Raw genomic sequence first — 13,670 nt, forward strand, 5'->3', positions numbered from 1 at the left:
CATACTTTCACACGCATACGTTTCCCAATGCTTTTAATCGTAGGATACAGGTGTGTGCGATGATACTCAGGAACATTTACCTGTATTTTTATGTGATCTTGCTAGAGGCCATGTAGCAGAATGGGTAGAATGGTTAGGTTTGAATCCTCGGTAACCAAAGGGGCATCCCGGGCGGTTTACTTAGCCTCCTGGTTCCTTTTGTCTTTGAGGGGGCTAGGAAAACCCACCCAAGGTTTTTGTGAGGATTAAAATGTGGTAAGAAGACCTGTACCCATACAGACATACCTGCTTTGGTAAAGGAGCACATCAGCAGGGTTGGTATGTGCGCGCATGTGTGTGTGTGTGTGTGTGTGTGTGTGTGTGATTGCTGCAGTAGAAGAAGCAAAAAAGAGAGGCACGTGGTTTGGTTCTCAGAGGGTGGATTCCACTGGTCTTACTTCAGTTCCTTTTGCAGGAAGAGCTCAGAATCACAACAAGGAAACTAATCCCAAAGATGAGCCTCGCATGTCAAATCTTCCTTCTGATTTTCGTCTTTCCCATCCAAGGTAAGGTGGCGTGGGTCTCCACTGGGCGACCTTGGGGCGAGTGTTAGAGTCGAAGAGGTCAGAGCCCAGCTTTCTCTGGCAGGGAGTCTCAAGATCTCAGTAACTGTCTTGCTTTTTATAGGTGCAGCTCCTGCAAATGATGATATCGTCTGGGGTACCCTGGGTCAGGACATCAACCTGGACATTCTTGATTCTCAAATGATTAATATAGATGATATACACTGGGAAAAAGGCAAAAAGAAGGTGGCGAGGTTCCAAATTAGCAACAAGCCTAAGAATCCAGATGAAAAATATAATGTGTCAATGAATGGAACTCTGAAAATTAAACATCTGATGCTAGAAGACTGCGATACCTACAAGGTAGTTATATACGATAAGGATGGAAAGAACGTGTTGGAAAAAACATTTCAGCTGAAGATTCAAGGTAAGTCTTTATTCCCTAAATTCCTTCATCTCAGCATGGGTGCTGTTTAGTAAGTAGGGGAATAGCATTTAGGGACCGGCCCGGCCTGACCTTGGCCTTGGGCGAGCTCTAAGAAAAAAAAAAAAAAAAAAAAAAAAATCTAATGCCTCTCTCCCAGCTCAGTGAGGGCTCCAGTCCTGTGGAAAAGATGAGGTCCACACGTGTGGAAGTCCACGGGGGAGAGATCCTCACCTCTATTTGCCTAAAACGCTCCCTTCAGAGGTTACGGGGATGTAGAACTGAGTGTCCAACCCAGATTAAGGTGGCATCAATCAGGAGGAGGGGAGCACGCGGGCAGCAGAAAACAGCGGTCATTCCAGGTGGCTCGTGAAGGAGCAAGCGGGGCGTGGGGCAGGCTAACTGGCGAGTACTGGGTCTTCCATCGGGAGAGCCGTTTGAAGCCAGGATGCCCTGAAGGAGTCGTTCTAAGCCCTAAAGGGCTGGAAGCGATGAATTTAAAGATGAACGGGCCCGCCCGTGTTTGAGATCTACTCAACAGGAGAGCGATCAGAAGCAGAAGTTAACTCTTGCTGCTCTCTGTAGAAGGTACGCCAGGGGTGGCTGGCTGTGTGTGGTGGGCCGGGAGGGCCGGCGTGCATGTTGACGAGGAGCCAGGGAGCTGCTGCTATATAATCCGAGTGAGGTGAGAAGGAGCTGGCTGGTGAGTCGTAACTCAGGCTGCCTGTTAGAGTCAACTGAGGTGCTAGGAAAGGTTACCAGTGCCTAGGTCCCAGCCCGGACCAATCAAATCCGAACTCCCTGGCGTGGGGCCGGGGCATCAGCAGGTGTTCGAGCACCCCAGCTGACTCATGGGCAGCCAAAGCACGACCACTGGCCTCGATAAAGGGTGCCTGTAAATGAGGAAGCAGGGTACACGGGGGTGGGGGGGGGGGGCGGGGAAGGATGGGCAAGATGGTCTGGGTACAGCAGACAAGGAAGAGAAAGTGAAATTGAATGACACTCAAGTTGAAAGTCCAGGAGACCCTCGGCAGGGGGAGGGGCGCAATAGGAGGAAGAGAAGCTTGGGGAGAAAGACAGGAACTCCAGCAGCAGCACGAGCCAGAGTTTCAGGGGGCAAATAAATCCATGTTTCTGTGCTTCGCACAGGAATTGTCGCCAGAGACGGGGTTCCTTCCCCCTCCCTAGGATCACCCTCCGGCCTGTTCCCAGCCCCCACTCTAGCAATCCCAGATGGGCCAGCCCCCTGCAAATGACAGCTTTCCATACCCTAGTTCTGCAACCCCGAACGGAGAGGATATTCCAGAAATGGGGTGAGACTAAGAACAGAGCCGGAAGGGGCCTCTGCTTCCGGGCCCTGGGAACACAGCTCTCCTGACTCCTGTCCATATGGGCTCAAGTGTCCTCTCCTGAACATGAGCCTTACACGTGTGTCTCATCTAGTAACGCAGTGATGATGGCTTATCAACTAGGCATCAGGTGCCCTGCTACGTGATCCTGTTTAAGGTTCCCGGCAATGCGGACAGCATCCTCTTATCATCCAGAGGGAATCAGGAGCAACTTGTCCGAAGTCTCACAGTTTGACAGGAGCAGAGTCAGGGTGCAAGTTCAGCGCTTCTCTTAACGAGGATGGTGACATTCCCCCCCTCCCCCCGCCCCCCGCCAAACAGCTTTATTGAGATAGAATTCACATACCAGAAATTCACCCTTTTAAAAGTGTACAATTCAATGGCTTTTGGTATATTCAGTTAGGCAACTAGCTCACAACTGATTGTAGAATGTGTTCATTACCCAAAAATAACCCCCACTCTCCTTGGCCAAAAGACAGAGATCTTTCCATGACACGACTGGTGCCTGCTGAGTGAGTGTGTGTGTGTGTGTGTGTGTGTGTGTCAGTGTCACACGGCATCTTAATTCAGCTTGTGGTCTGGTCCTCATTACTTGCAACATGGCCTTGGGCAAATTCTCCGCCTGCTCTGAGCCTGATTTGTGTAATAATAACTCCATGGGATATTCAATGAGATAACTGAGCAAAGGTGCTGGACAGCACTGGGACCCAATACCCATTTGCTCAGTGCTGATGCCCTACCCCAACCCTGTTTCTTCACGCATCTATAGTTTCAGTTTCCTTGAGGAGGCCGCTGCCTCTGGCTAAAGAGGCATCAGAAGTTCTCTTAAAAGAGAGCTTAGGGGAGAACTAATAAATCCTAGCAACCTGGATCTAGGGAGTTCTCATCTATGTGATGTGCCCCCACTGGATCCAGCCATGCCTCTTCCGGGAAGCTACTTACAGAGAGGACATTTACAAAGACGTGGCTCCAAGAACCTGCTCATCGCTGTGTGGTTTACGTTAGTGAAAAGCTGGAAAGGGTCACAAAGTCCCCAGCAGTTACAAACTTCTTCATTAAATTAAGACACCTCATTTAAAAAGATGGGGAGATGAATATTTGTTGATGTTCAGAAAGGAAAGAGTTTCATAACCGATCATCAGTAAGGAGGGCCAAAAGCAGACTACAAAATCATACACGATCCAGTTTTGGTTTTTAAAACATTATGTGTACGTGTGTTACGTATCGAAAGCATCTATTGACTCTGGGTAGTAGAATTACACGCGATTTTTCAATCCTGAAACATGTTACCGTAGCTGATCAAGTTTTACAGTGATTAGATGTTACTGTTCATAGAAAGGAGATTCTTTCCATTTTGAAAAGGCAAATAGACACCTTGACTTGACCCCTAGGCTCTTCACTGCCCCTGCCTTGTAGGCCCTCCATCCTGTTCATTCTGGACCCCAAAGAATCTTGGGATGGGAAGAAAAGTCCATTTCTGCATACCTATCTACTAGAGCAGAAACGAAATTTGATGGGAACGTGCACAGAGAAGATACGTTGCCTGGGAGGCAGGGAGGGAGGGGTCATTGAAAAAGCAGCCATCTGGCTGCGTAACGGATGGAGAGAAATTGAGCGAGAAAGGTGGTTAAGTCTGGGAAAAGAGAGTGAGGGTAAGAACAAGAACAGACGAGAAGAAGGAGGAGGTCAGACAGCTAAGAAGTGGTGACATTAGGATTTGGACCAGCCCTGTGTGAAGCCAAGGGCTTTTTCTTTCATGACGCAGCCTTGGAATATTGTTGTGTCAGAAAAAGAGAGGCAAGGAGTTGATGATTATGAGGGGCTGGTGCCCACTCACCCCAGAACTTGAGCTGCACACCCGGTCCTCTCCTCCCAGGACCTGGTGGACGGATGGGAGTAGGGTCTGTTTGTGACCAAGGTCCCAGACCACACATGTAACGACACCTCCAGGGTAGGGTTCCTGGCTGCATGGAAGCATTGCCCCCCTCAAGTTTTGGGGATCAAGACATGCTAACTGTCTTACCCATGCTCCTGAACTTGGGCTTAGAAGAGTGAGCTCCTCCCGTTATCTGCCATTTATTAGTGGGTGCCCTTAGATCACCATTGAACCTCTCAGGGCTTTGGGGATATCCACTGTCAATGGCAAGAAAAATCAGCCTCTTCTCTTTGTTAGGATTAAGTGACATCATGTATGTGAAAACATTTTGAGGTATAAAATAGCACATAAACATTTGACAGGATGCATTTTTTTTCCTGCTCATATGATGTATCTATGAACGTCATAAAAAAATTGTTCCGAGTGTGCTGTACAAAAAAAATAAAAATGGAGGCGCCTGGGTGGCTCAGTCAGTTGAGCATCCGACTTCGGCTCAGGTCATGATCTCGCAGTTCATGAGTCTGAGCCCGCATCGGGCTCTGTGCTGACAGCTCAGAGCCTGGAGCCTGCTTCCGATTCTGTGTCTCCCTCTCGCTCTGCCCCTCCCCCACTCATGCTCTGTCTCTCTCTGTCAAAAATAAAATAAACATTAAAAAAAATTCTTTAAATAAAAATGATTTGCAACAATAGCTAGTGGTCTCGGAAATCGTCTCCTGGTCCCAGACTAACTCCATTCCCCCCTCCATAAATATGTCAGTTAACACCAGAAAATGGACTACTATGAATTGGATCTTTTTTTTTTTTTCCAGAGAAGGTCTCAACGCCTAACATCGACTGGAATTGTATCAACAAAACCCTGGTCTGTAAGATATCAAATGGAACAGACCCTGAATTAAAACTGTACGTAAATGGGACCAGTATCAAGCCCGTTTCTTCGAAGTTCAGCACATACAGGTTTATAAACAAGCAGAAGATATTAGTCAACTGCACGGCAGAAAACAAAGTCAGCAAGGAAAGCGACGTGAAGATGATCACTTGTTCAGGTGCGTGGCAAGCACTGGTCAGACATCCCAAGCTCATTTGGCAAACACAGCCTGTCAGGTCTGGGGCAGAGACTCGCTCTGGGGCACGGGGGACTGGGCTGGGAGGCAGCCCTTTGAAAACACACCTCTTCCTTCTGGAAACCTTCAAGGGAAGCCTTGAAGGAGAGAGGGGTGTGGTGTTCTTGGGCGTCCGTCCATGGAGCACAATTTAACGTCGGGCAATCGAAAAGATCCTCTGAAGGAACTGTCGAGGTTTATCTCATGCAAACCCCCATTTCCCAGAGAGGTCAACTGACTTGCTCGAGGTCCCTCAGCTAGTCAGTGACCAGGATTGTGACTCCCAGGGTAATGATGGAGAAGGGAGCAAAAAAAGATTACTTTGTACAAGGGAGATGGGCAGTACTTCCTACCAGGAGCAAAGGTAGAAGGGCCGTAGAAACCCAGAAGTTAGGGGGGTACGGGGAGAGGACACGCTCACGGCCAGGGAGGATGGCGGACACAGTGAGGCGAAGCTCCTCCCACCACAGAGCTGACAGCCCCGTGTGGTGTCAGCACCAGGAAGTCCTGAAACTCTAAGAGTTTAAACTCTTCTCCAGGGTCCCCAGCTTGACATGACCCCCGGAAGTAATTCTTGAGAGGCAGCCTGTGGTAGTGGGAGCTCTGGGGACCAGGAGCCTGGACTTCTAGTATGGGTCTGTCCGAATTTAGCAAGATTACCTCGTCAGAGCTCCCCCACCCCCACCCCCATCTCTGGGCTTCTGTCACCTGGTCCACAAAGAGAATGAGCGCCATGAGCTCCAAAAGTCTCTTCTTCTGGTGTCCTGTGAGTACCTTTCCCGTGCTGTCTGGTTAACCCCTCCGACACTGAACACACACAAAAATAGTTAATTGGCCAGATGCCCTGAGTTTCTACAGGGACTATGGCTGGTTAGCTACCTCTGGAAACAGCCCCGAACTGGTATGAAGTCAGAAGTGAGGCTTTTTCATATACACTTTCAATTAGTTATCTGTTGCTGCATAACAGATTACTTTGTTAGTGGCTTGCAATGACAGTTCCTGTCTCCCAGTGTCTGTGAGTCACGAGTCTGGGAATGACTTTGCTGGCTGGTTCCGGCTCAGTCTTCCGTGAGGCCGCAGTCAAGACACCGGCAGGGACCACAGTCGTGTCAGTCAGGCCCAGGCTCGGTGCGGGGAGGGTCCACGTCCAGGCTCGTTCACGTGGACCGTTGGGCCGCCTCACAATATGGCTGCTAGCTTCCCTCCTTGCTGGCTAAGAGAGAGAGTAAGTACCCGGGACCAAAGCCACAGTCTATTTGTAACTTCACCTCAGGAGACATATCCCATCACTTCTGCTGTGTTCTGTTCTTCAGAAGCAACTCAGTAAGCCCAGCCCACATGCATAGGAGGGGACTGCACAGAGATGGGAATACCCGGAGGTGGGGGGCTGTGGGGGCCAGCTTAGAGTCTGCCCACCACACGCTTAGACCAGCATCACTTCACTCTTCACGTTGGTCCCCAGCCATGGCTCCGCGCCCCCCCTGCCCCCTGATCACTGAGGCTCCCTGCGTGAATCTCTCTGTCCCTTCTTGACTTCACAACCTCTTTTCCCCCTTCCGGGAGGCCCCTGATCAGAGCTGCCCCACTTAGCAAATACAAAAGACAGTATAAGTATCTTCTAAGTGCTTCATGGGACATACTTATGCTAAAACTTATCCATTGTTTATCCAAAATTCAAATGAACCTGGGTGTCCTGTGTTTTATCGGGCAACCCTGCTCTTCATGTTTATTTTAGCCAGAGCCCACGAGTATAGACATGTGTGTGCATCAGGGATGGAGGGAGTCAGGAAGGGACTCGGGAGAAGCCAAGGCTCAAAGGTGGGACCTTCGTGTCCCTTCCTCTGTGGTGCAGAGCAGACGCCAGTCCGAGGAAGGGCCGAGAAAGAGACAGGCAGAACACCTTGGGAGGGCCGGGGGAGGTGCAGGTACCCTCAAAGGGATCACTTTCAAGGGCCAAGCCAGAGCGGGGCAAGGACAAGACTAACCATTTGGCTCAGCAGAGGTGAGCCTGTCCTCGAAACCAAAACCCTGAGGGAGGAGCAGGTTTGGAGGCAGAAGAAGGACCCCATCACAGGAATGTAGGGGCACATCATCTCCAGGAGGGCACACAGGAAGCCGAACGCTTGGATTCAGAGACAGAGAGGGTGTGGTTTTAAATGATGGAGCCATGGCCGCCTCTGAGACAAGCTGGAAGGTTCCCTGTGGAGAGCACCCCAGGTGCCTCGGAGGGCCACGCCGGACAGGCCTGCCAGCGGGCGGTGTGAGGCATGCCCGCATATCTCCCAGTGCCCCCACACTGGGGTGTGGCCGCCCCATGGCTGCGTGGCTCGGCCCGCACTCCCTGACCTGTCTCAGATCCTGGGGAGTTGAGCCCGAGAGAGACTCCAGCAGCCCCTGGCTCCGGCCTGAGGAGCCTAAAGGACCCAATGCTTTCTCGGTCCCATGGAACGGGAGCTTAGTGTCCTGCCTGCTTTTCGAATGGAGGCACCTTCGTCCACATGCCAGGGAGAGGTTGTGTAACCGGCAGGCAAAGAATGGGGCAGAGAGAGACCCGAGCAAAGAGAGAATGAACAAACTGTCGCAGTCAGATCTGTTCAGTTTGCTTCTCGGGCCTCTGGCCTGCTCCCAGGGCCCATCGTGGGCTTCCCGGGTAACAGGGTCTTCCTGGGGACGTTGGGCTGGAAAAGGGTTTCCTTGTGACACTGGCTGAGCTCCAGTTTGTTCTCCAGATGCGCCAGTCCCCCGCCACACGGCCCCAGCTGCTGCCTCTCTAACTGCTGTTGACTCACAAAGGGCAGCCGGCCCAGCACCTCTCCCGGGAAATGGCTCCCAGAATCACCAGTGCACAGGGCTCTACTAAGAACAAGACCTCACCCCTATGTGTTGTTTTACAGTTTACAAAGCACTTTCACATCCATTATCTGATTGACCTCCAACAGCCACCCTGTGATGTAAGTTTCATGATCTCCCTTTTATGAAGAATGGAACAGGCTCAGAGAGGTGGAGTCACTTACCAAAGGTCACACAGCTCTTGCCTAGAAGAGCCTGGATTCAAACCCATTTCTCTGCACACAGAGTTGTTGTCAGCCTCGCTGCATTACAGCCACTGATGGTCTGTGAGCTGAAGATCAAATCCACGGCTGCTGCTAACTCACTGTGTGTGTGAGGTTCTCCCACGGGCCGGGGAAAATCCGGGAGGGGTTGCTGGCCAGTGGGCCGGACAACTGAAAGATTTACCCCAAGTCTCTGGAAAATGCCTGGTCAAGAGGGTGAGGGGGTAAAAATGGTGCAGGAGGGCAGCCAGAGATGAAGGTGGGTAAATAGTGCAGAAACCTGGACACGAGGGGCTGCTTAAAGGAACCACTCAGAAACAGATGCTGTGTGGCCTCGGGCAACTCATCCTCCCTCTCTGGGCCTGTCTGTGAAACTCAAAGGTGACGCTAGATTGTCTCTAAACTCCTCCTCAGAGCTAAACTTCTGTGACATGCACCTTGATGAGGAGCAGTGGACAATGTCCCAGCACACGAGGAATTTGGCATTTCCAGTCCAGACCAGCCGCCCGCCCCCCCACACCCAGGAGCCATCTGGGGTGGGGGGGCTTATCCTGAACCTTGCCCTTTGGGAGGCTGACACAATTGAGAGCCTCCACGAGCTCGGCTTTTCTGAGGTTGAAAAGTCCCATCAGGCTCTTTTTATCCGCGTCATGCGGGAGGCAGGAGTCCTTGGCCAGCGCAGTAAGATGGCCGCTCGGCCCGGGACCCCTCCCCCGCTCCATCCACTCCTGTTCCTCTTGCAGAGAAGGGTCTGGACCTGTATTTCATTATTGGTATTTGTGGAGGAAGCACCATCTTCGTCATCTTCATGGTGCTACTCATTTTCTACATCAACAAGAGGAAAACACAGAACAGTAGGAGGAATGGTAAGTCCCCCCCCCGCCCCCCGTCACCCCACTTCTGTCCCCCCACCCCGCCACCCCATTTCTGTCCCCCTGCAGGCCCCAGGCAAAATCCCCATGGAAACAACTCATGGGGACGACACTCTGAGTCTGGAAAGAAAATAATGGAGATGGGGAGTTTGAGGATGTCAGGCTTACCACCAGCGGTTACAGTGTGTTCCATTTCGTGGTTAGCTTGATCTTTGAAAAACACATTCTCGGTGGCGACAATAGGAGAGCTGTGAGAAGCCGAATCCTGGTTGGCCTCCTGGAATCCCCCGCCGAGGCTGACTCGGTGAAGGCCTATGCGGACCGATTTCGAATGAGCCACACGTCTCTACGTGGGTAGAGCGGTTAGCGTCAAAACATGGTTTCCATCAACAAACATCTCGTCCTCTCTTGAGAGGGCGGCCCGAGATGTGTTCAGGACCAGGCTCCTAGGAGCACAGGTACAATTTCAGGGACCTACGAGGACACGTATGGTCTAAAACCAGGGGTTTATGCCCCCCTTTCCGATTTGTTGTTCAGACGGAACGTGCTAGTTCTGGGACTGTTGCGTCCACAAGTCAGGCCTCTCCAACAGCCACCAAGAATGAGAACGTTAGGCTCAGAAGTGGGGAGCTGGGCTCAAAGAGCATACAGCACAGGCCACCCAAGGCAGTGAGTTCACATGACGGTGCCTTAGGTGTCCCTGCAGGCTCTGGGGTGGGGGTGGGGCCCCATGCTCCAGGAGCATCCAGCAAGCTGTGTCTGGCCAACAGCAAGACGTGCAGCCAGGCAGGAAGGTCCCTCGGGTCCTGGGCAATCTGCCATTCACTGTAGGGCTGGGTCCCCTCACTCTGGGTCTCTCCCTAGAGTGGGCCCGGGAGGCCCATGCCGGCCACCGGCAGCGCCACGCAAACAAGGATGTGGGCTGAACCTGCCCCAGCAGGGGTGGCCTTGGACCCCCTTTGGATTTAGCTTGCGTCCTTCAGACTTCTCACCTTGGGTCTCCTTCGGGCCCCTGCCCCTCAGCCCCATGTCCTGCCACACCACTGCCCCCAGTGTGGCGCCATATTTCCACCACCATCTTTCCAGCGCTCTCTGCCCCCGTGGAGCAGAATTGCTTGCCGAGTCCCACAGGCACGCGTAGCTCCGTCACCCCTGTGCCCTGCTCAGGCGGTTCTCTGCCCGAGTCCCCCTGCATTTGTCCACTGCCTGATGGTCAAAGACCACGTATTCTTCCGACGTGGCCCTCGCGTGGCACCCCGCGACAAGGCGATCCCTGCTTTCGCCAGGCCAAAGTGACCAGCGTGATCATTAGCCGACGCTGCCAAGCGGTCACTTGTGCCAGGCACTTATCTCTGTAACAGAATGCTTCGTGTTCATTATCATATCCAACTGTCTCGGTGATCCTGTGAGATAGATAATATCCATACAGGTGAGGAAATTCAAGCTCAATGAGGGTGAGTGATTCCCTCCCAATCCTATGGCCCGCGGGCTGAGTCAGGACGAGGGCGATATAAGCCGGGAGCCCATCAAATGAAGCAAAATTGAAGGAGACCAGCGCCCTCAGGGCCCACGCTGCCCTTGCCCAACCCTGAGAGCGAGGGCTCTTTCAAGGCCATGCCCTGGGCGTCTTGCTTGCGTCACCCTAGTCTGGGCCCCGGGTGCGTACCCAGGAGGCGAGATGAGTGAGAAAGGACACTGAGTGTGGAGTGATTCCTGGGAGCAGACATTTGGGCAGTGGCTGAAGTGACAGGCGTGGGCAAACCGGGCCCCACAGTCCTGCTCTGCCAGGCAGGCCGCTCCGAGCCACAGCTCACCCGTCTGTGCGAGCCGGCCTGGGGTCTCGGCCACTTGGCCACACCCCACCCCTCCTCCCAGAGCCCCTGGGCTCTGCCTGCACCCCTCGGGGCTCTCACCGGAGACGGACATTGTGTGCATTGTGTGCGTTCCGCTCTGTGTCACTTGATTTCAGGCTTCCTGAGGGCAGTGTTTGCGGCCGAGCCGTTGCTGCTACTTTAGTCATGGCACCCGAACCCAGAAGACAGGGAATAGATGTTTGAAGAACAAACGGACGGGACGGTGGGTGGTGGACAAATGGGCAGCCCAAGCTTGCCTTAGACGAGGGCTGTAAGAGCCCCACTGCTGGGAATTGGGGTCAGGGTCAAGGTCCTCCCCACAGCGTGCTGGCGTACCCACCGCTACCTCGGGCCAGCAAAGGTGGCATAGAAGACACGTTTTTCCCTTTCTGTGCCCTTGACCTTTGGTGCACAGAGCACTCTGGCCCCTCACGTGTCACAACCACATTGTTAGACTCTGAGTCTTCACGTTCAAAGCCACCTGAGACTGCATTTTCCGCCATGAGGGGCGGCTCTTCCATGGGCAGCCTCACCTGAAGCTCCGGGGGGGGGGGGGTGGTTCAGAGGGGGCCTGTGATTCCCGGGGCTGTACCCGCTCCATACTGACATGTAGGGCCATTCCTTGGCCCCAGGAGGACACCCTCTTCCTAACTCCCTTGGGAGCCCCCCCCAGCTCCCTTGGGAACCCCCCACCCCCCAACCAAGGATGGCTTTGGACACAGAGACCAGAACGCCTCCCTCGTAGCCCGGGGAGGCCCGAGGGGCCAGCGGGGCCCTCCAGGCCTAGAGAAGTAGGAAGCCTCCTCACAGATTGCCCGTGTGGTTTTAAGACAGCAAAGGAACAACCACGTTACTGGGAGTTGTGGCCCTGCCTTCGTGGAGGGCAGTCACACATCATGGAAAATTCCAGACGGGGCGAGAAGTTCTTTTCCTGCCAACCCCAAGAGGATGGGGCTGGCTTGTGAATTTCTGAGAAATTCATAGGCACTAGGGAGTTTCTAAGGTCTCAAAAGCCTCTTGCTCACGTTCCTTGGAACACACCTGCATGAAAGGCAGATCTAACAGGGAAACCCACCTGAAGGCAGGCTGTTGCTGATGTCCCCTCTGACTATTAAGCTCCTGCCCTGAGGGCTCTAACCACAGGGTCCCCTCTGGGCATGGTCTCTTGGATAACCCAGAGGCAGGGCACTTGAGGTCCATGTCGTCAGGACACCCAGACACAAAGCTGTCTCCTCTCCCCGCCTCTTTGCCTCTGGCTCCCTGAGTTCTGGAAGCCCTGGGCTCTCACTCCACCCTGCCGGTGGGCGTTTCTGTCTCTCCTACAGGACCTGGACATTTTAGAGCGCAGAGGGGGCTTCTGCCTCATCGCGTCCCCCCAAACAGCATGGCATTTTGCACGTAGGTGGTACACTCAGTAAATATTTACACCAATCCTATCTTACCGAGAGACCTGTCAGAGGTTTTATTGTTGCAGATGAAGAGCTGGAGATAAAAGCATGCAGAGTAACCACCAAGAAAAGGGGCCCGAAGCCCTGCCAGGTGCCAGGCTCGACTCCTCAAAGTCCCGCTGCGTCCCAGGCTCCTCCACCGCCCAGTCATCGGCCCCAGGCCCCGGGTCATCGGCCACCGCCTCCTGGCCACAGGGCCCAGCACAACCAGCAGAGGAAGGCCCCCCCTCCACCAGCCACACAAGTTTATCAGCAGAAAGGCCCTCCCCTCCCCAGGCCTCGAGTTCAACCCAAAGCTCCCCGTGGGGCCACAGGAAACTCATAACTCTGTCTCCTGACCTGGGTGTCCCCTTCCTCTAATTAAAAGCGATAGAAATCGTCCTTTCCCATAAAGGCACCGTGGAATTTCTCCGCTGGGAGGGGGAGCACCTACACTTCCATCAGGCGTGTTCTGCGGTAGGATGACCACCCCTGGGCTCGCGGGCCATGCCATGTCGGCATCTCCTAGCTCACCTGCATGCTCTAACACCTGGAGCCGCTGCTCCTTGTCACGCCCAGAAGGGCTGGCAATACTAATGCCACCATCAGGAGGATGGGCCACCGACCACCAAGTCCTCGCCTCCCCTTCAGATCCCGTGCAGACGTGAGGCGTCCTGCAGCACCGGGACCTCGCTGCAAGCCGTCTGCCTGCCCAAGACGCCCTTGGGTTTCTTATGTATCTGGTGGACGCTTGCCCACCATCTTGGACCTAGAAGGGAAATAAAAGCTTTCATTTGACCTCGGTGTCTGCTCATTGTAGAAAGAAGCCCAGCATCAAGCTGCTGGATAAGAAGGAGGCCGGGTGTGTGTGACAGCAGGATCCAGTTTGGTCACCCCAGTTCACCCGGACCGCCTAATTCCCCCGCCGAGGACAACCAGAACGTGCTCCCCAGGTCTCAGCTGCAAAGCTGGCCCGATAGGCTATTTGTAGACTTGTCTGATGGACTGAAGCCTCTGTGCGCAAAGTGTAAGGAGGGGCACCGGCAAACGTACTTGTTTGGGTCTCGCTTCCTTGACTGTTTAGACACGGGCACAAGGATCTGTAGAATCATCCCTGAAAAGAAAGGAATCCGTGAATACTGGCGGTGACACGAGCCTACCGAACACCGCCAAA

At 53.5% G+C, this 13,670-nt stretch overlaps 1 protein-coding gene across 1 annotated transcript; it reads left to right on the forward strand.

The window, feature by feature from the left end:
- Positions 1 to 326: 326 nt before the first annotated feature.
- Positions 327 to 13,294, forward strand: CD2 (CD2 molecule). The gene is made up of 5 exons (XM_043575943.1): positions 327 to 545; positions 667 to 969; positions 5,001 to 5,234; positions 9,088 to 9,210; positions 12,544 to 13,294. Exons 1-5 carry the CDS (start codon positions 494 to 496, stop codon positions 12,840 to 12,842), a joined length of 1,011 nt encoding a protein of 336 aa, XP_043431878.1. The 5' UTR covers positions 327 to 493; the 3' UTR covers positions 12,843 to 13,294.
- The last annotated feature ends 376 nt before the right edge of the window (positions 13,295 to 13,670 follow it).

Source organism: Prionailurus bengalensis, chromosome C1 (genome assembly GCF_016509475.1).
Source record: "Prionailurus bengalensis isolate Pbe53 chromosome C1, Fcat_Pben_1.1_paternal_pri, whole genome shotgun sequence".
In the NCBI taxonomy this organism is placed as follows: domain Eukaryota; kingdom Metazoa; phylum Chordata; class Mammalia; order Carnivora; family Felidae; genus Prionailurus; species Prionailurus bengalensis.